Here is a 25430-nt window from a genome sequence, read left to right on the forward strand (position 1 = left end):
GCCTATGAAAGATCTGCCAAAACCCTAAGCGTGTGCACACAGAAAGCACAAAGGACAGGCTGACAGATCACAGACATAAAATACACCCAGTGCTTCTACTACCATGCAACAATACAACTGTGGATCCTCAGTATCTGCTGGGGTTTGGTTTTATGATCACTTGTGAGTACCAAAATCTATGGATGCTCAAGTCCCATTATATACAGTGGTGTAGTAAAATGGTGTCTGTTATGTAAAATAGTAAAACTGAGTTTTGCTTTTTGGAATGGTGTGTGTGTGTGGGGGTATTTCCAAGTGGTGGATGGTGGAATCTGTGGATGCAGAATCTGTAAATATGGGGGACTGACTGTGCTACTGTACTACCATGATACAAGGCATGACTTGGAACAGACTTCCAAAAATGGAGGCTGTTTTGCTGAGTGTGATGTAAGATGGAAGGACTTGGAGTAGAGAAAGCTATGGCGAGAAGGAGTAAGACAGAAGAGATTAGATTAGAGAAAGCTATGGGGAGGAGTAAGATGGAAGGGGCCAAAGCAGAGAAAGCTGTGGGTGCTTTTTGAAGGCACAAAACAGTGGGAAGTGGTGCAAGAGGAGGGAGGCTATAGCAGAAAGGAAGAATTAGCAAAAATCATTTCCTTCCCCCTTCTGTTCACAGAAGTCTCCACAGCATCAAAGAGCCTTCTGTGAATGGAAGGACAATGTTGGATTCAGCCCCTTAGCACTATTTGGAGCTCATTAACAAAAGCAACAACCAGGGATAATAAAAAGTTAAAAGTATTCCAACGTTTTGAACTAAATGATCTAAAATCTCAGAAGCATGTTGGCGTTTCAAATGAGGGACACTCTATTGTTCTGCCCACCAATGCTGCATCTCCTTCTTCTTCTGTTTTCCAAGCTGCAGTGATAAAAAAAATATTGTGCTGATGAAACAGGATGGCATTGTGTAGAGGACAAAACCGGTGATGTCATTTTGCATTTGTGCTGAGATGGCCTGTGGGAAAACCATTCCATTATTTCCCATCCACTTTTAGTATATGGAGGAAAGAAGATCACATTACTAATGAGTTTTAAAAAAACACGCACAGTCTAGTTAATTCTGCATAGTAAGTCTGTTCAAATACATTGAAACAGTAGACTGCCTTCCAAACAGTTTCACATGACCAAGTCCTTGCTGCCATTTAAAGTTACAGCCTGTTTAGTTTAATATGACCATGTCAGCTTATCTGAAATAAAAAAGGTAACTCATGCACCAGGAATGTTTAATGTAATGGAAAATGTGTGGTTGTGTGGCATGATTATTGGATCTCCCCCTGCAGTATATATTTATTATTATTGTTGTTAGTTATTGTTATTATTAACTTAATTTATAAAGTGCTTAAGTTTACACACTGCTGTACATAAAATAGGATAAAATAAATATATTTCTGATGTTTTGTCACAATGCCAAGGATAGTAATATCTATGCCAGTGATGGCGAACCTTTTAGGGACTGGGTGCCCAAACTAAAAGGTGTTACCTGCTGCCAGGTATGGGACTTCTGGGGGCGGGATGAGACTTCTGGGGCAGGACATCTCCCACCCCCGCCCTCCTGGGCCTTCAGCTGCCTTTCTGGAGACAGCTGAAGGCCTGGGGGGGGGGGGTGGCAAGGGAGAAAGAAGAGGAACAGGCATGCGCTTGTTCCTCCACTTCCCTGCCCTCTGAGTGCCACGAAAAATGGCTTCGCATGCTGTCTCTGGCATGTGTGCTATAGGTTCGCCACTACGGATCTATACAAACCTGCAGGCTGGGAAACCTCAAATTATAAAAGCTGAAAAATGGGAAAAGAATACCCCCCAACTGCCTCAGTTTGGCAGAGAAAGTCCTGATTAATCTTTGGTTGCCCCACTTTTTCAGCTGCTTTCAAAAAGTCCCAGTTTCTCTTCCTCCCACATCTACCATTTATCCTCCATTTACATCCACTGGAGCAAACTGACATGAAAGTGCAAAAGTATTTTGCATTCAATTAATTCAATGTTGGGGAGGGGGGTAAGAGGTGGCAGAATCTTGCCCTTCCCTGTAAAGTCAGGCTAAAGCAAATGGCTACAGTCTCTCCTAGCTTGTCTGTTCTTTCTTCCTTATTAATAACTTTGGCCTGTTACAGACTGCCAAAATAAAGCTGCTTCGGATCTCTTTGGAGATATGCTATTTAAATGATGCATCGGTCCTAAGAGTCCGGAGGTCGCACCAAAGCCACACTCCATTCCTAAGCACTGGAGTGCAGCTTTGGTGCAGCTTCCAGATTCTTAGGACCCATGCATCATTTAAATAGCATATCTCCAAAGAGACCCAAAGCAGCTTTATTTTGGCAGTCTGTAACAGGCCTTTGTCATCTTGATCCCACTCTGATATTGGTTGGTTAGACGTGTTCTGGTTTTAATTTCTGAACTGCTGGAGCATATGGAAAAGGAGCATATTACAATTTTTGCTGCAGATCCTGCTTGCCTTCTTTTATATTGTAATTGCATTATGGCTGTTGCTGGTGTGATGATAACCAAATGGTAGGGATATTTTTGGAAATGGAGTCACAAATATGGGTTACAGATGAATGGAGTGAGAAGCAAGTGGCAGACATAAATTCCTTTTTGAACTGGCTTTCCATTTGAACCAGTGGAAAGACAACTTGTTTCTCTTGTCTTTTCATTGTGTTTCCACTCATTAGCTATGCTGATTAGCTATTTTCAGCATGCTCACAGACTAGTGACTCCTCATGCTACACAACCATTGTTCTTCTTTCAGCTTTAAGCTGTGTGCAGAATTGCAGTTGACTTCATATTTCAGAGGGCAGAGTGTTTCCTGTGCGTGTTAACATTCTGGTGTGTTCTGTTCACATGGCATAGAGCCATGTTTCAGGGTAAGGGACAGTTTGCCTGAGTACACCATTTTAGGCTATTTTAATTAAGATCAATTTTTAAAATTTGTTCTAGCACTTTTTTCATTTTAAGGGTTAGTGCACAGTGACTTCAATAAGTGCAGCAATGTTTTATAGTATTTATTTTAACAGTGCATTATGTGTTTTTAACTGTGTTTTTGTATTTTAACATGCTGTACCCCACCTTGCTGAGAAATGGCAAATAAATAAAAAATGTTGTTGTTGTTGTTGTTGTTAAAGTTAGGAATGTGGGGAGGGGAAAGCAATCCACAAATGGCTCTAATCTCAAGGTACTATAGACTAAATGAATTGGTCACTACCAGATATTGCAGATATTTGGTTTCTAGAACAAAAAGGCAGTAGTTGACCTTAGTGTTTGAAAACATCACACTGAAACTTGAATCCCACTCTGTGAGAAAGGCAGGATATAAATCCAATAAACAAATAAATAAGCAAGCAGGATGCACATATGGTCCTCTTCAGGCAAGCTGAATTCAAGTAGGGTAAAGATAGGAGGAAAAGAGGTGTGCTAGTTTCACCTCCCCCCCCCCCTTACACATGAAAGGTGAGATTGAGGCCTTGTCTACACTGACATGGGGCAGCCTGCCTCTGAAACTGCCCTGGTGGTCCCCTGTTGCAAAGCCCTCAGTTCTGATGCTTGGCAACTGACCACATGTGTGTCCTGCTGAGCTTCCCAGCACGTCTACTGCTGCTGCGAGTCACTTTCCTCTAAGGTCAGAACGAGGTGCCCAGCAACAGTGACATGGCTGGGTACCTCGTTCTGACCTCCAAGCACCTTGTGGCAGCAGTGGACATGCCTAGCAGTTCAGCAGGACATATTTCAAACAGCCACCTGGCATCAGAATACAGGGCTCCAGATTTAGAATAGATGGACCCTGGTAGTACAGGGTTTAAATGCCTGCAATGCATCCACTCCCTCACAAATCACAAGGTTGTGAGTTCAATACTAGCCAGACTGCCAGGGGCTCAGAGTTGACTCAGCCTTGCATTCTTCCGAGGTCGTTAAAATGAGTACCAGCTTGTTGGGGGCAATTAGCTTACACATTGTAAACCACTTAGGGAGTGCTTAAGTGCACTGATAAGTGGTATAGAAATGTACTTGCTATTGCTATTCTTGGAAGATCCGGAACAACTGGCGAGTTTTTAAAATTGGAGGCAAGAATTATAAAACATAGGCGGGGTACATACCGCCACTTTGCGGCGCTCTGCCGCCGCCGCCGGTAGGTCCGCGGGGGAGCCGGAGCCTTCAGACGGCGCGACTCCCGCGCGAACCGAAAAAGAAGCTCCAAAATGGAAGGGCCGGCGCCATCTTGTACGGACGTAGTCCGTACTAGGCCCAGGGGCGTCTATAAGAGACGCCCCTTTTTTAAAATGGGACGTCCTCCGGACGTCCCAAATGGCAGTGCAGAAAGCCCCATAGTTATGGTGCTAAACTGGATGGTCATTGTCCTGTCTGCTTGCACCTGAATCGGGCTTTGCATGGTGTGTTGTCCACTCTCCCTGCTGAGGGAACAGGGGGGAAGCCAATGTATTTGGCTCATAGACATGGCCAAAAAGGAGAGTGTCCTCTTGTATTGTTCTGCACTGGATGGAGAGGCAACCAGCATAGTTGGAGCAGGGACGTAGCTAGGATTTTAGGAAGGGGGGGGGGTTCCAGACTAAGTGCCACCATTATAATGGGGCTTAGCTGCAGCGGTGCAGCAGCACACACCATTCATTTTTCTAATGGAAGGGGGGGGGGTCCGGATCCCAAGAACCCCTCCCTTGGCTACGTCCCTGGTTGGAGTGGGGTGGAGGCTTGTGGAAAGGCTTGAAATTACATTGGCCTATTAAAAAATAATAATTAAAAAATGAGCAATAGAGAAATGGGCTCAGGCATCTAGCATACATGGAAAAATAGACACCTTGAAGTTAATGTGACAAGAAATGCACAAAGCCGTGGTTTTGATAAGCAGTTTATTGACTATGAAGTATGGCACTTCTTTATTGTATATGAAAGTGATAGTATAGGGAGGAGGTGGCGCAACGGTTAAGATGCTGACTCTGATGATCACAAGGTTGACAGGTTGGCAGTTCAAGACCTAAGCGCCATGTGACGGAGTGAGCTCCATGACTAGTCCCAGCTTCTGCCAATCTAGCAGTTAGAAAGCATGTAAAAGTGCAAGTAGATAAAAAGGTACCACTTTGGTGGGAAGGTAACCACGTCCTGTGTAGTCATACTGGCCACATAATCATAGAGACATCTTTGACAACCCTGGCTCTTTGGCATAGTAACAGAGATGAGCACCGCCCCCTACAGTCAGACATGACTTGATAATCTTGTCAAAGGGGAAATCTTTACCTTTTAAGTGATAGTGATAGTGGCTGTATATATGCTTGAAGAGCTAGAGTGGTGTAGTGTTGGACTACGATCCTGGAGACTAAGGCCTGTTACAGACTGCCAAAATAAAGCTGCTTCGGGTCTCTTTGGAGGTATGCTATTTAAATGATGCATGGGTCCTAAGAGTCCGGAGGTCGCGCCAAAGCCACACTCCATTCCTAAGCACTGGAGTGCAGCTTTGGTGCAGCTTCCGGATTCTTAGGATGCATGCATCATTTAAATAGCATACCTCCAAAGAGACCCGAAGCAGCTTTATTTTGTCTGTAACAGGCCTGAGGTTCGACTCCCTGCTCAACCATGAAACAGACTGGGTGGCCTTGGGCAAGTTCTTTCAGCTTTGGAGGAAGGCAATGGAAAAGACCTTCTGAACAAAGTTGGCCAAGAAAATCCCATGACAGGTCTGCCTTAGTGTCACCATAAGTTGGAAATGACTTGAAGGACCACCACCACCACATATTCTTGACATGCATTCCTAGAGAAAGATACCATAGGTTGATTCTGAAGCTATCTTTACTGCAAGACATGGTTACCGTCTGTGTTATGTTTGTTATTGTTGTTGTCAACTGTTGCAGATTTTGTTTGTAAATTTACATTGTATTATGAATTGTATTTTTTAAAAATATTTTTCATTTGAATGTATTGATTCATTTAAGACTGAAACAATTTTTTTTAAAAGAAATACTTAAGGTAGAGTTCAGGTTTATCATTCTTCCCTTTCCTGTTGCATTGGCTATCTGGTTCTTGATTGCCCAAAGGCTACTTATTGTCTCAGCTCCCCAAAAGGCATAACCCAACTCTAGATGTGTCTTCGCAAAGCATAGGTCTCTCCAAGCAAACATGAGTTAAACTTGTGGGAACAATTTTGGGGGGGAAAACCAAATTGATTTAAATTAAGTTAAACTAAACAAAAAAGTTCAGAAAGAAGCCCTTGGAAAAGTTATTTTTGGAGACTGTAGTTTCCAGTAGAGCGAGCATGGTGTAGTGGTTTAAGTGCTGGACTATGAAATAGGGTTTGATTCCCAGCTTGGCCATGAAACCCTCTGTGTGACTTTGGGCAAATCACATGCTCTCAGCCTCCTGTGAACAAATCTTGCCAAGAAAACCCCATGATAGATTTGCCTTAGGGTTGCTATAAGTTGGAAATAACTTGAAGGCACACAACACACACAATTTCCAGTGGTGCAAGTGCATATACCTTAACTGCCAATGGATCCATCCTATGAAATTCTTAGACCTGTAGTTTGGTGTGATATTTGGAATTTTCTCTGCAGTATTTCACCATATGCCCAAATCACAGGATTCCATGGGCAGGCTGGGCACAGACCTAATTAATACTCTGCTACTGCCAGTTTCTCTATCTTCCTCCCACTTTCCTCCTTTGTCCTCAGCCTACTTCACTTTTTGCAAACTAGATTCAAAGTGCAAAAGTAGTTTGTAATCAATTAATCCAGCAGGTGGTGGAGGAAAAGACAACAGAGAATTCTTAGCCTTCCCTGTAGGCTCAGGCTGCAGCGTTTCCTAGCCTGACTGTTCTTCCTCCTAAATAATTCTTGCTATCTTAACTACAGTCTGATGTTGCTTGGCCACACCTGTCCTTGTTTTCATCTGTGAAATGTTGGAGGGCACAGGATGGAACCACAGTATTTAAAGTCACACTGCTATAATTTTGCAAGATCTCCCAGTCTGCACAATTACTTGTGGGGGATTCTGGGTGTTGTAGTCAAAGAAAGTAACTTTCCCGTGTTCTGGAAGGAGACAGTATTTTGTGAATGCAAGGGCAATTAGTCGAAATTTATTTTTATTGGACATGTTCGATGTATCTTGTTTCTGGTCAATGCAGGCTTTGTCACTCTTTTGCATTCTTTTTGCACCCATTAGATAATGGCCTTTAGCAGCATGTGCATAATATTGGCATTGATTGATTCAGAGCTGTGTTAGTATAATGGAGCAATGAGGCATAAAACAAAAGTAAAAAAGGGAGCATAATTGGCCCTAGCTTTGAGTTTTCTCAGTGCCTTTGATGAAATCTTTACACAGCCATGTTTTACGCAAATCCACAATGAAGCCATTAACTGATAGTCAAGCATACTTTTCTACTGCCTTCCCCCTTCATCCCCCACTGGTTCCAGTTTTGTCCTTCCATATCAACCAGTCAAGCAGTTTATTGGCTGTGATATTAATTGGTTTAATGGTGTTGCTAAAACCAATGTTTGAAACTAGAGGAGAGAGTGGGTTTGAAATTCTAAACTGAGTTCTTGGGATGGACATGATGGTTAGCTGGAACCACAGTTCCTCATGCCTAAATGCAAGCTGATTAAATATTTAACCACAATTAAGATGTAAGAGATATAGAGGATTTGCTCCAGGATGGGTCTTTGTTTTCTCATATCTGGTCCCAGTTTAGTCATGGTTAACTGGTAACCAGCACTGCATCAGCACCAGTTCAGTGAGTTATTTTGTGTGTGTCTCATTGATCATGAATTGAAAACATTCCACATAGGGAAGCAATAACTATATTTAAAATCTAGGTCTTGGTTTCTGATGAGCCAGGGCCTTGATCAATAGAAAATCACAGTGGCAAGTCGTAAGCAGATAAAGTACTTAAAACTAAGCAGTTGATTGATTGATGATGATGATGATGATGATGATGATTTCCTGCCTTTTCTCCAGTCCAGGACTCAAGATGGTTTAGAAAGCTTAAAACAGATATAACTTTAAAATTCATATTGTACAAAAATTAAAAAATACTGTAGAATTAAACTAACAATTCAATTAAAAGCTGTTAGAAGCAAGACCATTAAAAAGAAAACAGCAAACAAACAGTACAGCATATTCTGCAAGGCTGTTTGAGCAATCAGGATACTATTCAACTGTCCCACTTTGTCAGAGACAGTCCCAATTAATCCTCTGTCACACTTTGTCAGCTACTTTTAAAATGTCTCATTTTGTCTGTTCTCATCTCACTTTCTCTTTTTGCCCTTGGATTACTTCAGTTTCTGCAAGCTGAGTTAAAAGTGCAAAACTAGTTTGCACTCAACTCAGCCACAGGGTGTATGTCCACATTGCAGAAATAAAGCAGTTTGACACCATATTAACTGCCATGACTCTTTTATAAAATCGTGGGATTTGTAGTTTTATGAGACATTAGACTTTCGGACAGAACAGGCTTAGACACAGATAGACCTTCATACTGAAATCTGGATGTGAGTGACGCAGAAAGTGTCATCCTCCTGCTTCTGCTCCAGAAGTGCTGTGGATTTTGTAGGATGGATCATAAGATTTTGTAGGATAGAGCCATGACAGTTAAAGTGGTGTGTCAAACTGTTTTAGCTTGTGTGTTTTTGACCATTAATAACTTGTGTTGGGGCTATCCACCCTGGAGGATTAAAGCAGTTTGACACCACTTTAATTACCATGACTCTACCCTACAGATTCATGGGATTTGTAGTTTGTTGAAGTATCCAGCCTGGTCTACCCAGAGAGCTTTGGTGCTTTGCCAAACCACAGATACCAGGATTCTGTTGGATAGAGTCATGGCAGTTAAAATGGTGTCAAACTGATTTAATTCTGCAGTGTGGATACTGATTTTCATCTGTGAATGGAGAATGTGAATCAACTATCAAGGACATGCTAAAACAGAAGGGGGTGTCAAGTGCCTATGAAAGTATAGGAAGGGAGAATGCTAGTGATGCAAACTTGAGTTGATTGACTTGGACTCAAGTTGCTTCGGTGACTCGACTTGGACTTGACTTGGCAATAAATGATTCAATTTGACTCAAGACTTGTATATTTGTAGTGACAAACTTGCTGGCCTAACTTCATCCAGAAATAGTAAATGTCTTAGGCAATGGGCTTGACATGTGCGGTCTACTCAGCAGCTTGTCCCTGTTGCACATTGGTGGAGCCTTCTAAAGCTTTTCAAAAGCTTTAGAAGGATCCTTCTGCCTCAAGCTCGCTGCCTAACACATTTGTTGTTCTCTTCTGATAATTTTTTCCCTACCTTTGTGCACATCTTTTTGATTTTCTAGTTATTGAAACTTCACCTCACCTCCTTTTTTCTGTTGAGTCCCAGTCTTGACACTCACCTTGAGACTTAATTTGAAAGTAGCTTGCAAGGACTTGAGACTCGACTTGAGACTTGGAGTAAAAGATCTGAATACATCACTGGAAACTGCCACACTGACCTCTCTAGGAAGTAATTGCAGAGCCTGGAATTAGGTACTGAGAAGGCCCTCTCACATGTTCCCACCAGATATACAATAAAGGTGGAAGGACAGAGAGGAGGTTCTCTACAGTAGACCTTAAAGCACAGCCAAGCTCAGATGGGAAATTACAGCTTTTCAGATAAGATGAACCCAAGCTGTATGGGGCTTTATAGGCCATAAACAGCAATTTCAATTATGTCTGGTAACAGACGGACAGTCAGTGAAGCTGTTGCAATAAAGGAGTTGTGTGCTCTCTTAAAATCAAGGTATTGTCTAGTTAAATGATTTCACTCTTTTGAATGTTCTATCAATTTCCATGGCCATTGTAGTAGTACAAAGGTAGCATCACTACATGACATTATATTACAGTAGCATCAGAACTATTATTCTCTTCCCAGACACCCTCAAATAATCAATTTCATTTTAAAAGGAGAGGGGGGAAAAGAATTTCACTGTTCAGTTTTTTCATTGGTTTCTATGTTTTTGCTCCCTAACAGAGAATCAGCATGTCAGACAAGAGTGATTTAAAAGCTGAGCTTGAACGCAAAAAGCAACGTTTGGCCCAAATAAGAGAAGAGAAGAAACGGAAGGAGGAAGAAAGGAAAAAGAAAGAGGTAAGCAGGCATAGCTTCTGATGAGCTACCCTTCCCACATTTATTTCCTTTTAATTTGAAATGTACAATCTTTTAACCCATGTTGGTTGAGGGATTTAAAAGCCACATTCCCTCATATCTGTATGTGAACGTGATTCTGTCCAGAATCTTCAGTTTGGGAGTAGCATTCGGTGCAAAATTCCTATGTGGCTTTTTTGGTTTATTTTTTGCTTTGCATAGAAAATAGCATTTTCTGCATGGAAAATATAATTTCATCACAGAAGTATCAATTCCTTTGTAAAACTTTGCTCATGTTTGATTTGAATAGAAAACAGCATTTTCTGCGCAGAAAGCTGCATTTCCTTTCTTTTTTAAAATTTAATTTTTTTTATTCTTATCCCATACAAACACACACAGCAATACGACAACATATCAGCAGAAATAACCAACATGTGTTGCACCCTAAATGCAAATTTGATTAATTTACTATCCAATTCTAACCACATTCACACTTATTCATCTTTTTCCATCCGTTCCAATTCCCTTCTACTTCTCCTTCTTCCAGTCTTCCTTTCCTCCACTTCCTTTTTATTCTCTTTTCTATCTTTCCTCCCTATCATCCACTCTAACCGCCTTCTTATTCAGTCTTTCCCATCTCATGTCTTACCATCTTCACTTATGCTTATTCTCTACTACCTACATATTCCTTCTTCCATTAATAACCTTCCATACACTAATTACTATTAATTTCTACTCTACCCTCAACTTCACCCATTCTATAATTGGTTTCCTACTTTCCTGTTTTGTATGTTTTTGACTACACCTTTCTTTATCTTATTAGATATCTCTTCAAAAATTTAATTACTTAACATTTACATTTTCTATTTCTATACCTTTACTACTTTTAACTAACTCAGTATTTTTATCATCCTATAAATAATTTTCTCTTTCCTATTAATCCATCTTATCTTATAGTTCTTTCCACATTTTAACATTTCCACATTCATATTATATTAAATTATTATTTCACTCCATTGTTCCTTTAAATATAGTAATATTAAATCCCAGTCTTTATTAAAGTTCTCCAGTGAATTATTTCTTATGACTTGTGATAATGTGTCCATTTCTACTATTTCCAATAATTTCATTATCCATTCTTCTTCTTTTGGTATATCTGTTGTTTTCCAATTTTGGGCATATATTATTTTCGCAATGGTTGTCATATAGTATAATACTTTTCCATATTCCCCCCCCCCCCCAACTCATCCTCAAACATTCCTAGCAAGAAAAATTCTGGCTTCATTTCTAGTTTTATGTGTAGAAAGCTGCATTTTCTGTACAAGAATTTATATTTCTTATGTTGACAAACCAGAATACATAGACATAAAACAGAAAAGTATATGTGTTGGCAGAGTGGTCATGATGGTGGCAGGATTATGGGCAATGTACCCCCCAAAAGTAGTTTTTCTAAGCATCTTGGAAGTCCTGCTTTTCCCACTAATTCTCAAAGCTCTGGTGTCACTTTATAAAAGACCTCTTCATGACTACTTTCAATTTTATGTTCATCATCCTTGATTTATGTACCTTTCCAGATAAATCCAAGACCTCACAAGGAGCAAGCCTTGTGCAATTCCAGCTCTATAGAATGAATGCCACATTATTTCTTATTGCTCATCAACTGGGTTTTGAAATGTTTATCAAAATAGGAGCCTTGTGCTTGCCACATGGCTCCCTGGGTAGAAGGTGTAATACCTGGCACAGTCCAGATTGGAGAAGGAAATTAACATAATATTAAATTGTAATAATGAGTTTAACATATGAGATACTTGTATAGATGTCAAAATAATAATGACTTGAAATAGGATTGCTTATAGGAGAGAACAAGGATGATATGTGTGTGTGTGTTTTGCTCCTTTTGCAACCTGTATGTTCCTGCTCTTCCTTTATGGCTGTCTAGCTTGGTTGCTAAGGTAGCAGATTTGCACTTCTGTTCTTCAGTAAGATAAATTATAATTGCTGTTAAATTTTAGCCTCTTGGCTTTGGAACATCTTCTCAATCTATTAAGGTTTGATTGGCATATTAGTTTATTTGTCCTTGACAAAATGTGTGTGGTTTTTTTTTTTTTCATTAAGGGATTTGTATTTTTTTTTAAAAAAATGTTTCAGTCACTTAGTGAAATAGAGATGAGAACTGACAGGGGATGGATATTCATTTTCATGCAAAGTCAAGGAAGCATTAAGTGATTATGCTTCTTTTCTTTCAGATGTCAACATTTGCTGTAGTTTAAAGCACCTGTTATCCCTTTTCTAATGACTAGTTTTCTTTTAACTGACAGTTTAATATTGCACATGTATCTCATACAGTTATTGGGATATGTGAGTTGATACAAGAAAGTGACATTGTAAATTTTATTGTGTTTTTGCTGTTGTGGGCCCAGCAGAGAGCTGGGGCAGTGTGCAGCAAAGACCTACATTTGCTGGAATAATAATAAAAGAAGGCCATAACTTTATTGGCTATCCCTGAAGAGGGCACAGATCCAGATACTGGGTGTTTCTCCCTGCCAACCAATACCAACCCCACTAGCATGGAGGAGACTTGAAGTTACAAATGGGAGATTCTATATGGATGAAAGCAACTGTGTTTTTCACCTGGGAATGAATCACATCACAGTCACCAAGATGGACATGTCCCTGACCACCTCACCCCAAATTTCACCTTGCAAGACAAGTTCCCTATATAAGGGTAAAGGTAGGGCCTGTATAGACTGGCCTGAAAGGCTGGAATGTGGGGAGAGTTATGGCACAGCGTCCACATGCTGGATGGTGTAACCCAGCCCCCAGCATGCTACTTTGGCACAGTACATGCCATGATGACACCACTTGAAGGACACAAAAAGGAGCCATTTTCTGTGGCTCCTTTTTGTGCTCTCCAGAGGCTGGACTGGTCGTGTAGTGGCTGCTGCCCCGATCCAGCAGCCGCCAATCTGTACAGCCCCATAGTCTCTTCACATGAATGTCTAGTCATAACCATCTGCAGGGGGTGATGTTCATCTCTGTTACTAACCCAAACAGCCAGTGTTGTCTGAAGATGACTCCAGTGGTTGTGTGGCCAACATGACTGCACCGAATGCTGTTACCTTCCCACTGAAGTGGTACCTATGTAACTACTTGTATTTGCATGCTTTTGAATTGCTGGGTTGGCAGAAGCTGGGACTAGTGACAGGAGCTCACTCCATCATGCGGCACTCGGGCCTCGAATTGCCAACCTTCTGATCTTCTGATCATCAGGATGGGTGTCTTAACCACTAAATCACCGCATACCTGTCCAAAAATTGAAATCTGGAGGAAGGGCCTTCCTCTGTGTCTCATCCATGGGAGCAGTACAGTGTGTGAAAAGTGGAATAGGACCTTCTCAACTGTGGTACCCCACTTATGGCATACCCTTCCCATGGAGGTCTGATAAGTGCCAACATTGGTTTCTTTCCTGCCAAAACATGGCTTTTTATTAAAGCTTTCAGAGAGTGACTTATTTCAGATTATACATGTACATGGTTTTTAAATTGTTGTAAAGTGGTGTTAGCTGTTACTATGTTTAATATGTTTTATCTTGTTTAAATTGTTTATCCTTTTAATTTAGAAGTTTTAAATTGTTGATATTGTATTCTGCCTTGGGAACCTATGATAAAGGGTGGGAGAGCTTGGCCAAGAAACCCACTGGGCAACCTGGGGCAAATTACATGCTCTCAGCCTCAGGGGAAGGCAATGGCAAACCTCCTCTGAACAATCTTGCTAGGAAAACCACATTATAAGGTTGCATTAGGGCCAGCATATATTGGAAAGGACTTGAACACACACAACAGCAGCAGCAGAAGTATTTTAATAAATAAGAAAATAAATAAGGTCCGTTAAAAGAACCCCAAAACTGGAAATGATGGGTACACAGGCCTATTCCCCCCCCAACTGGACACACCCAGGCTAGAATGACATTTTTTAAAAATACCAAGGGTGGGTGCACATTCAGAAGATCCAGTACAGAATAGTGTGTTAGAGGAAGGGTTTTTATTCTCAACAATTAGACTAGACAGGGAAATTCCATGTCTGACATCTGCCAAAGTAAACCTCTCCCAAGATGGCCAGTCTTGAAAAGATTACAGAACTATGCTGGCTCCTAGGAGAAAGATGGTTGGTGTTCTCTGATAGCTAATGAGCCCTAATATCTCTGCATCCCTAAGAAAGAATGTCCAAGTAAGTCTAAGGACCCATGGTTTTTTCCTGCCCTCACTTTTGTGTTTTTTAAATGCAGTTACTTAAAAACAGAAAGGCTCTTCACAAGAATAATGGGATGTCAGAATGCCTAAATTGTATATTAGCTGTCAGACAATATGCCAGCTTGCATACCATATGCCTCTCCCCATCACCAGACACAACTGAGCACAGCAGAATGTGATGGGAGGGAAACACAGTTCACTGATTCACTGCAGAATTAATCCAGTTGGACACCGCTTTAACTGTCATGATCTCATTTTATAGAATCCTGGGCTTTGTAGTTTGTTGTGGCACCAGATCTCTCTGACAAAGAAGGCTAAATATCTCACAAAACTACAATTTCCAGAATTCCATAGCATTGATAATTCCATAGCACTGAGCCATGACAGTTAAAGCAGTGCCAAACTGCAGTGTAAATGCAGCCATAGAAGTGCATGTCAGAAGTATTTTCTAGCACACTTTAGTTGCCTTCTGTTCTTTAAATATTTCAGGCAACCATACTGACGGTGTTCAGTATGATAGATAAGAAATGATTGTAACCCATGTTTTGCAATGAAAAAGTTCCTAGTTCAATCTCTGTCATATCTAGGTAGGCCTAGCAGAGATCCCTGCCTGAAATTTTAGAGAGCTGCTGTCAGTCAGTGTACTGTAGACACAAATGAACTAAGTAGATCAATGGTCTGACTTAGTTAGCTTCCTAACCCTGTATAATAATTCACCACTGATATTCCTGACCCAATCAGGTCCCAGTTAAACTGGATTTGAGGATTGCCAAAATAAAACAGAGTCAGAAATATGACAACATGACAGTTTATTGAATCCATACAGGCACTAAATGGAAACAGAAGTAAGGACAAAGGCAAAGATAGCTCACATGTCCCTTCAGTTGGTTGAAGCAGGGCTTCAAGTACATGGTCTGCAAGTACAACTGCAAACTAGCTGTCACCCCATGGAGCAAGCTCTCCAGGCTAGACTAATATGCAGTATATCCCTTCACAACAAAATCAAAAAAGGTCTGCCCTTTCTTCAGTCTTTAATATCTTCCTCACTGTAGAAAGTGTCCATAAGTTCAATCACTGGGATATTAATACTCAGAACAAGTGATGGGATTCCCTTCCATCATGGGAAGGACATATATTTTGGAAAAGGTTGATGTACCGGTAACTCAGGAAAGCCCAAGACACCATTTAGGTGAGAAGTAGCAGTTCCTGGGGACTAGTTGGCCTCTCTCAGAGGTGTGCATGGTTAAGTTTTTTTTAAAAGCCCATTCTACTCGGATATACATGTCTCTATACTTTTTAGATTTGTATGTGTATGTGTGTATGTGTCTTCAAGTTGCTTATTGACTTTGGGATACCCCATGAGGTTCACAGAGTTTTCTTCTTGTTGTTATTAACTGCCCTTGAGTTAACCTTGACTCATGGCAACCCTGTGGATGAGACCCCTTCAGAACTCCTGTCCTCCATTGCTTGCTCAGGTCCTGCAGGCTCACGCCCATGACGTCTCTGATTGAGTCTGTCCATCTGGCATGCAGTCTTAGTCTCTTTTTACTGCCCTTTACCTTTCCCAGCATCATTGTCTTTTCTAGTGATTCATTGCTTCTTATGATGTGGCCAAAGTATGACAGCCTCAGTTTAGTCACCCTGCCTTTCTTAGGTGAGGAATAGTCAGAGGTGGTTTTGCCACTCTGAAATACATCAATGGTATTCAATAATGTTCATTGAAACATTAACCAGAATTTAACCTGCTTACCATAGTTTCCAAGATCAGACAGAATCTGGTGCCTTTAGGGCAGTGGTTCCCAATCTCTGGGTCAGGACCCCTTTGGGGGTCGAACGACCCTTTCACAGGGGTCGCCTAAGACCATCGGAAAACACATATTTGCATGTAGCAATGAAAATAATTTTATGGCTGGGGGTCACCACAACATGAGGAGCTATATTAAAGGATCGTGGCATTAAGAAGGTTGAGAACCACTGCTTTAGGGTATTTAGGTGTATTTAGATTTGTATACAGGGCATAATTTGATTGTTTACCAACTCCTTGCTGAATCTCTGGAATCTAGCCCACCAAAATTATATTTTGTTTCTTACTAATAACAAAATGTTTATTTTTGCTTTTCTAGGCCAATTTGTGGTAGATTGCAAGGTCAAAAGTAAAACATAAATGAAATTTTATACAAAATTTCATTTTGAAATACAACCGAAACAAAACCTCTTTCTAGACAACCTCCTCCTGTATGTACCTGACCCAAATTTGAGATTATCTGCAGAGGCCCTACTGCATGTTTTACCACCCTGTGAAGTTGGCTTTGTAGGGTACTTTGCAGCACCCTGGATGTACAACTGCCTCCCAAGGGAGGCCTGGCTGGCTTCATCTTTTCTGAGAAAGACACTGCTCCTGAAAACTTTGAGGAGTGGGAATTCATCTTTTTCTAAGAGTACTTTGGGAGCCCCCAAAAGAGCCTTGGGGGACTGCTTGAATCATCAGGACCACAATTTCCCCATCCCTGCTTTTATAGGGTAGTTTTTCTCAACCTGGTGCCCTGCAGAAGGTTTGGAGTTCCATTATCCCTTTTCACTGGCCGTGTTATCTGGAGTTGATGGAAGTTTTAGTACAAAAGATTAGCACCAGGCTGCATGAAGCTACTATAGAGTATGTAGTAGGTAGCTTAAGGCTTATCTGCATTGGCCAGGATATTCCATTGGCAGCACAGAGTATCCTGACCCTTACACTGTTTCCCCCTGTTACCTGGCCCTTTGTTTCTGTAGTACTGTACAGTGGTTGTCTGCATGGGTGGCTTACTGGGTGCCAGTGCATTTGCCATCACTGTGGGTTGCTCACATCTGAGGTCAGAATTAGGCACTTAGCTGTGGTCACATGATGGGTGCCTCATTTTGGCACCAGACTGGACAACCCATAGCAGCAGTTGACACACACCCTAGCATCTTCTCAAAAGTTTTTAAAATTCATGTTAACCTTGTTTTGCCCTGGTTCTGATGCTGGATGTGCTGGACGTTGGGTCATCTGAACAGAGCAACATGAGAACAGGCAGGACGGGAGGAAATGGACATTTTAGTTCATGCAGACAAGGCCCTAGATGCTTTTAAAAAGAAAAGGACCCATGTTTTATGGAACAGGTAGAGGATACATATCTGAGTTCAACATTTTGGGGCAAGCTGCCCTGTGGTCCATGAGCTACAAATTCAAGAGGGAGTCTTCAGTCTTGAAGTAAGGACAAAGTCAGTAGTCTGTTCAATAACTTTATAAAATTAATGTGCCTTTACTCTTTAAAAAAGCTGTGGGGTGGAGGATTGGGGCCCATATAAACAGGCCTGATGAAATTCATTTCTTGACCCTACTGTTTCACCTGGGAGGAAAGCTGCCATTGGCACCAGGAAATACATTGTGTTTACTTTTTAACATCAACAGATTTCTGTCTTTTTAACACATTTCCCCCCTTGATTTTATTTCAGGCAGATCTCCAGCAAAAGAAGGAGCCAACTCAAGAGGACTCTGACCTAGATCGCAAGAGGAGGGAGACAGAAGCTTTACTGCAGAGCATTGGTATTTCTCCAGAACCACCTCTAGGTATTCAAGATAATCCCATTTGAAACATTTTATCTACATTAAGTCTCACACATTCTCTGTAGCATGCTTTGCTTTTCTTGTTTTGGCTGTGTCCCTTATACAGCACATTCTGCTTATAAACCATGCATATCACCCATATAACCAACTCATTGCATTTCTGATTGTTATCTTAGCTGAATGTTGGCTTTATGGATTAGTATTGCTTCTATTCATTCACTTGGAAATTGCCTCTCCATGAGCCACATCATACACTGCTGCTATTACATCTGTCTCAAACTAGGCTTAATTTAACTTCATTAATTCAATATTTTCTTTCATATAAAAATACTTGCCACTTGAAAAAAAAGATTCCTATATTGCACTTTAAAACAATATTTATAGAGAGAAAGAAAATAATATAAATTTAATAGACAGTTCGCATATAGTTTTGTTCTATATATGAATTTCACCCATCTGTTCTTATTTCATTCTAACTGTGTATATTCGAACATAGTATATATTGTGTAGTTATGTGTTTTGTTTTCAGTTTGTTTTTTATTTGAAATGGTATATGGTATGTGCAGAGCTCAAGGTTGAGAGCAGTAATTTTTAAAAATTCACCTACTTTTCCATTTTATTGCTTCTTTTCCATCATTTTGTTTGTGTCTGTGTGTCTCTGTGTGTGAAACAACTAAAAGGAATTTAAAAATAGCAAAAGATTGAGGTGAGCGCATATTCCCCATGGCTGTTATAGACCTGAATTACATAGTGCTCAATTATCTCAGCTCCTAACATTCTATGCGACTATACATTAACTCTAAATTCAATATAAATTAAAATTTGAAAATTGCTTCCATATTTATTGGGAAATTGTTTCAGAAGCTAGATGTCATTCAGTAGCTAGGCAGAATAAGGAGATTCAGTGAATCAGCAGACAAAACATTACCTCCAGATGATAAAATAGCTAAAAATTATTTTAGATAAAGATTATTAGTCTTAGATGACAGAACAAATAAACCCTGTTTAACTTCACTATTAGTTAATAAATAACAGTACTAAATAACACGATTAGTATATCAAATAACATTATATGACACAATATTTTGAAATATGGCTGAAGCAGCACATACATCAGATACACTACATACTCAGAACAAAGAGAAACCTTTAGCTAAACCAGGTAAGGTGTTAGGATGGTGGTCAGATATCCCATTTATTTTACTGGAAGCTGAAGTTGGAGAAATGCAGGTTGTACTGGAACAGTGGCAGCTAAGCAGGTCTGGAATTAGTTCATGTCACCCTGAGGACGTTTCTACAGAACCAAAATCTTGACACCTCCTGCAGTGCTGACTCTTGCCCCAGGCCCCAGGCCAGATGAGATGCCATCTTAAATTACCCACAGTGACATAGCTTTTCACTGTGTCAGGCATTGTGTGGGATATTTAAAATATCCATTTACAGAAATGCTTAAGGTATCTTACATTTTAAAAACAATATTGAAAAATGCAAGCTGTAAACGAGTATCAGAGTTTTGAAAAGTTGCTTGCTTGAATTACAGCTCCCAGAATCCCCTAGCGAACATGTGAGTTATATTTTTTAAAAAGTATCCAACTCTAATAATTATCCTATAGAAAGAATGAATGAAAGAATAAATGAATGAATGAATAAATAAATAAATAAGGTCAGTTTCCACTTCACCAAACATTTTCTACAGAGTCTAAAAGAAATGAAGTACAAACCAAATGCATGCCTAACCAGAAACCCTTTACTTAGTAGCAAAAGACCATTAGTTGAAGAGGAATTTGAATATCTCAGGGCACTGGGCCCTTAAACCTGTTCTTGTTCCCACCAACTGCATATCCCTAGCAGTGGGGTTTATTTGATTCCAAATGAACTTGTGATATGTGTAGGAATTTACAAGAAGAGGGAATCCTTGATATATACTGGCTGTAATAAATTGTGGGATAGAAATTGTAGATTTCTAACGCTTTGCTTTTTATTTTTAAAAAAGGTATGTATGTGTGCATTTCCCCTATTAGTCAATAAATTATATGGCAGGGAAAAGATGCAATCTACCAATGTTTCTAACAGAGATCCTCTGAACATTAATCTATCCAAATAAATACTAATATAGGGTGAGTCACCTGTGATTCTTCAGATTTTGTTGCACTCCAGCTCCCATCATTCCTAGCTGACACAATCAGGAATAATGAAAGTTAGAGTCCAACAGCATCAGAAAGGCTATTAATATAAAAATTAAAGACATTAATATAATAATATGTTACATAATATTGAGAAATGAATCCACATGGTACCCTAAAACATAAAAATTAAGGGGCTAAAACTGCAGTTTGCCTGCTATGATTTAACCACAAAAGACCTGTTAAATGGCTTAAAGATGGTGAATAATTCCACTCACTTTGGTAACTCCTAAAAGGGGTTTTGCAGAAGTGAAAATACATGCCCTGTTTTACAGTGCCTAAGGATCCCTATGAGCATGAAACTTTCATTTGAGCTTATATATATTCATACGTGAAGCATATCTGTTTCAAAAGCTAATTCAGTTAACCATACTAGTCATACAGGAGAAAGGAGTCTTGGGCCAAGTAGTACAACTGAAAGCCAGCTTGGCATAGTAGTTTGGGTTGGACTACTATGACTCTGGAGACCAATTCAGTTTCCAGCTCAGCCATGAAACCGATTGGGTGACTTTGGGCAAGTCACATGCTCTCAGCTTCAGAGGAATAAATAATAATAATAATAATAATACTTTTATTTGTATCCTGCTTTTCTGTAGCTAGCCAATCAAAGTGGCTCACAACAATGGCCAACCTCTTTTGAACAAATCTTGTCAGGAAAACCCTACAATAACGTCATCTTGTCACCACAAGTGGGAAATGACTTGAAGGCACATGGCAACAACAAAGTACAAATTATCCCATTTTGATCACATCAGCACACATACACACAACTTGTTTGAAGGGTTGGGACTAGGGGCAGGGCAGGTGGCAGTAAGAAGGCCTACAAATGACACACCTCCCAATCTAATGATAGCTGAGCCCTGACAAGAAATAAAATGTTACCACTTCTTGGGCAAAAAATGTTCTGAATACATAGGCCTCTAAATGTAATGTTACTTCTGTATAATAAAAAACTTCACAATAATATTAGAGAAAATATAAAACATTTGAATGTATTAGATTTATATAGTGTATAGAAACCAGGGCTCTCGAGTCGGTACACTAAACCTTCCACTCTGACTTTTCTATTTTTCTGCTCTCAAACTCTGATTCCGACTCAGAGCAAATATATGGCAAATCTATATTAATTAATAAAAACAAATTTGTTATATGAAAATGGTTGTACAAGGCATTTCAACACCATCATGTGAATCATCAAGTTACTTAGACGGATAGAACTTAAAATATATATATTTGATTAGGCATAGAAATATAAGCATAAAATTACATATTTACCATATAGTGTTATTATAAGTTTTTATTATAAAGTCAGATTCAGAGTCAGTACATTTCTATAGACTCTAACTCTGACTCTTTCCAAGACTGCTTCAGAATTTGACTCCATCTTCACAGAAACCTCAATAAGCAGAATCACTGCTATTGGCCAAATGCTCTCCTCATCATTTTCAACCACTGAAGAGGACCTTTGTGGTTGAAATACGCCTGACAAATTGGAAACTGTAGCTTTCAATGTTAATATTTGGGTTACCATATTGCTTCCATTAAATATATATATATACAGTATATATGAGTATTTGCAGCCACTGAGTAAATTTACATGATGTATCAAGCCAAGGGTCCACAGAACTTTGTTCCATGGTTTGTTTGTCATGTGCAGACACAGCAGTCTATCCATGTTTAGTTTCTAACCAGAGAAAGAATCCATGATCTGTTCTTGGTTTGTTGGGTGGAAAACCAGAGAAGGATTACTGTCTGTGTTCACATGCTGTGATAGGTAAATTAATTTGTCAAGTTGTTCATTTGGGTAAAAATGTGATCCCTGGACTGTCATATAATTTGAATTTGCCCATTATGTGTACCAGAAGATAATTGTCACTTAAAATTTCTTGTATAATGGAAGTGCACTCTGCAAGAGGTAATTTTAGGGTTTGAAATTGAGATGAGGTATAGAGGTAGGCAAGAATTCAGAGGCCATTATGACAGTCCAATTACTTTAGCTTCTAGCAATTCTGTTTGCCCACATCTACTCAACAAACAATTTGGCCCTGAAGTTTGCAGGTAGAACCATATAAAAATATCCATTGACAACCAGCTGGCTTTTTTGGAAAGGTCACGAAGATTGCCATTAGAACCCAGTAATCTAAATGTGCCAGATAGAATCACATTGTCCAGTTCAAAATGAATTCAAAAGATGGCTATAGAATTAATATTTTTGGTTAAATCATATTTTATATTTTCTCATGGGCCAGATGTATTGCTTCAACCACTGGTTTTATGGCCCAATTGAGGTCTGTCATCATCTTAGCACATAGGTCAAGGGTCTTGCTGGGTTTGCAATCTTGCTGTGATTCTAGCAGCATCTGACAACTTGTCTTTTCCCAGATCTTTTTGATTTCATAGCACTTTACAAACCGAGTGATCTCACAAGGCTAGTTATATATTATGTGGCAGATCTGTGGGACTGAGTCTCCCAATATCTTCTTTCATATTTTATTGCTGCCACGATAAACTCTGAATTTGCTTGGAGCAGTGGTGGAATGGAGGACATGTTTAACCTACCCACTGAACCATGTCCCTAATTTGATACAGACACTAGCACTGTTCCTTCTCTTGTGAGCTGCAAAGGAGACACAGGTACCTATAGGACATATGCTACATAGTATATATATATATATTTACCTTTTTGGACTATAGCTCCTCAAACTCCCAAGCAACATGGTTACTGGCTGTGCTGTTAGCTGGGGAATTTGTACTCTAAAAACTTACTTAAGCTCTGGCTATATGTTTAAGCACTCAGCTAGGTATGACTACAGTGATTAGACTGGGAAAACAGCTCAGCGTTGACTCCAAAGCATGGCTGCTTTGCAGTACTAGCAGTATTTTTTTAACAATGTAATCCTCAACTGGACACTCATCTGATCCACTAACCTGTATAAGCAACAGTATATCTCTAGGTGTAATATTAAAATTACTGTATATATGCATGATTTTTGCAAGCAGCTATCAGAGTCAGTGGTAAGGATTAGTATTATCGGGCATCTTCCAAGGCCCATGTTCAAAGAGGAGGGGGGGGGACACTGTCAACTTTTGGAGCTGCCCAAACCCATTGCTCTACCTTCTTAATGTAGTTCCCAATTCACCTGCCCTCTGTAAGCAAGGACAGAAGCAAGGAGAAAGAGCAGCAACTTTGCCTTCTCCTTTTTTCTGCCTGTGCTTATTGTGTCCAGAAGGAGAGGGCAAGCAGATGGGCACAGTAATGACAAGCTACATTCCTGGGCATTTTGCCCAAGAAGGCCACCTGAAACCTGGCACCAGGACAGATGACCACATTAAATGACTTGATGCAACCTTTGGCTCTAAAGCCATGGTTTCCCTTTGGGAATAGACATGAAAATCAAAATTTAGCTCCTGCTGATGTAGCTAAAGCCAAGGAAGCAAAAGAAATGTGTAATAAGCATGTCACCTACCACTTCACACCTGTACCTGCCAAAGGGCTGTCAAAAAATGAATGCCTTTTGCATTTTTGCTTCATTTTAGTGACAATTCCTATGGAGAATATATGTAAAGACCTTGTACCACAGCCAAGCCACTTGATTGGTGTTCCTGCCTGGTTATGTGAAAGGTTTAGCAAAAACAGTGAAAAGATAGTGGTTTCAATCTAAACAGTTAAATCAAAAGTAAATTATGCATTTTTAAACACACACACCCTAAGATGAAATAGTAAATGTCATATTTAAGATTTACATTTCTTTCAGTGAGGCTGCCTTGAACATAGTTGAATTGGGGTTGTTTATTTGTTTGTTTGTTTGTTTGTTTTTGTTTTATTTATATACCGCTTTTCCAAAGATCATAGCGGTGAACAGCAAGTAAGCTAATTAGCAAGTAAGCTAATTGTGTAGTTTGTGTAGTTTTCATTCCATTATAGAACAGAATTTGCATTTCTCATTACACATTTTATCTTGAAATGGCAAGATTTCCTGTTTTGAAGTATTTCAGTATGGAACCTCTTTAATTTAACTTATGAAGGTTGCTAGCCCTGATGTCAATGAGGCAGTGAATTCATTCTGGATTTTAATTTGAACTTTAGAATAAAGATTCCAAAACAAAATAGATCTGAAGATCCTGGATGTATTTTGGAGACCAGGTTCAGCACCTCGGATAGTTCCTCCAGAGTTTCGGTTACACCCAAAAGGGATTCATTGTCCCATTGACATACAGTAGTAGTTCCCAGTCTGAACATGCAATCTCATTTGTACTGTCAATCCAAGATGGCTTCTGTTACAATAAGGAGCCCCAATAAATTATTTCCTTCTAGTTGGATTGCCTTTCAAGTTGTTGTTGTTGTTTTATTCCTTTATATCTCACCTTTCTCTCAATAATGAGATTCAAGGAGGCTAACAACATGTTAAGAGGAGTACTGATTAAAACTATACGAAAGCTTTAATAAAAATATAAATATTACTTTAAAAAGAATGAAACAATTTATAAAGTTAAAACTATTAAAATTCCTTAAAAGACAACATGCAAATGTTAAAAACAGCACCATACCGTATTAAAAGCACATTCCAGACAGTTTCTAAAAGCCTGATGGAATAAAAAAAAAAAATGGTTTAACTTGCTGATGGAAGGAGAGCAAGGACAGGGCCATTTTGGCCTCCTTAGGGAGGGAATTCCAAATTCTAGGAGCAACCATCAGTTCATCTCTGCTGTTTGAACTGGATGAATTTTAAGCCTACCCATTTTGTAGGAGTGATTCTATACCCTCTAATTTAAGCCTCATCAGAAGGTTTTGTAAAACAAAGAGAAAAGAACACCCCATAGGTTCCAGTGAAACCAGTTCAGTACATGTTTTTACTGAAAGATGACTTTTTGTATAATAGAAACTCTGTACCAGTATCAAGACAGTGAGCATTTCTTCCTGGGTAGTGGTGATATACTCAGTCTGTTTCTGGCCAAAATGGAGAAGTAGAACTCGAAGTTCAGGCATAGCACTTCCTATACATTCTGTATCCATTTGGCAAAGGAGAAAGCTTTTTAGATTGTATCCCTTTGGTAGGCTGGCCTTTTTGTTGTTTGTTTTGTTTTTACTTGTAAAGTTGTTTTACTTATAAAGCGCCATGTGCATCAATGGCACTATAATAATAATAATAACAAGGCCCTTTCTTTTGGAAAGGAGGGCTTTGTCATGTGGAATGTGTTTGCCACATTACACCTCTTTTAAAAACCTACAGCTTATTTTTATCCTGGCTTAGCAAATTTTAGGAACAATTGAGATGTAATGTAATA

At 39.6% G+C, this 25430-nt stretch overlaps 1 protein-coding gene across 2 annotated transcripts in view; it reads left to right on the top strand.

Annotated features, from left to right (window-relative positions):
* The window catches only part of DYNC1I1 (dynein cytoplasmic 1 intermediate chain 1), a 251011-nt gene that overhangs the window by 12831 nt on the left and 212750 nt on the right, over nucleotides 1–25430 (top strand). For both annotated transcript variants that reach the window (XM_042476919.1, XM_042476920.1), the window contains exons 2-3: nucleotides 10012–10128; nucleotides 17850–17964. In XM_042476919.1, the coding sequence (XP_042332853.1) occupies nucleotides 10021–10128; nucleotides 17850–17964 (223 nt within the window). In that variant the 5' untranslated portion in view covers nucleotides 10012–10020. The remainder of the gene's footprint in view (nucleotides 1–10011; nucleotides 10129–17849; nucleotides 17965–25430) is intronic.

Source organism: Sceloporus undulatus, chromosome 6, assembly GCF_019175285.1.
Source record: "Sceloporus undulatus isolate JIND9_A2432 ecotype Alabama chromosome 6, SceUnd_v1.1, whole genome shotgun sequence".
In the NCBI taxonomy this organism is placed as follows: Eukaryota; Metazoa; Chordata; class Lepidosauria; order Squamata; family Phrynosomatidae; genus Sceloporus; species Sceloporus undulatus.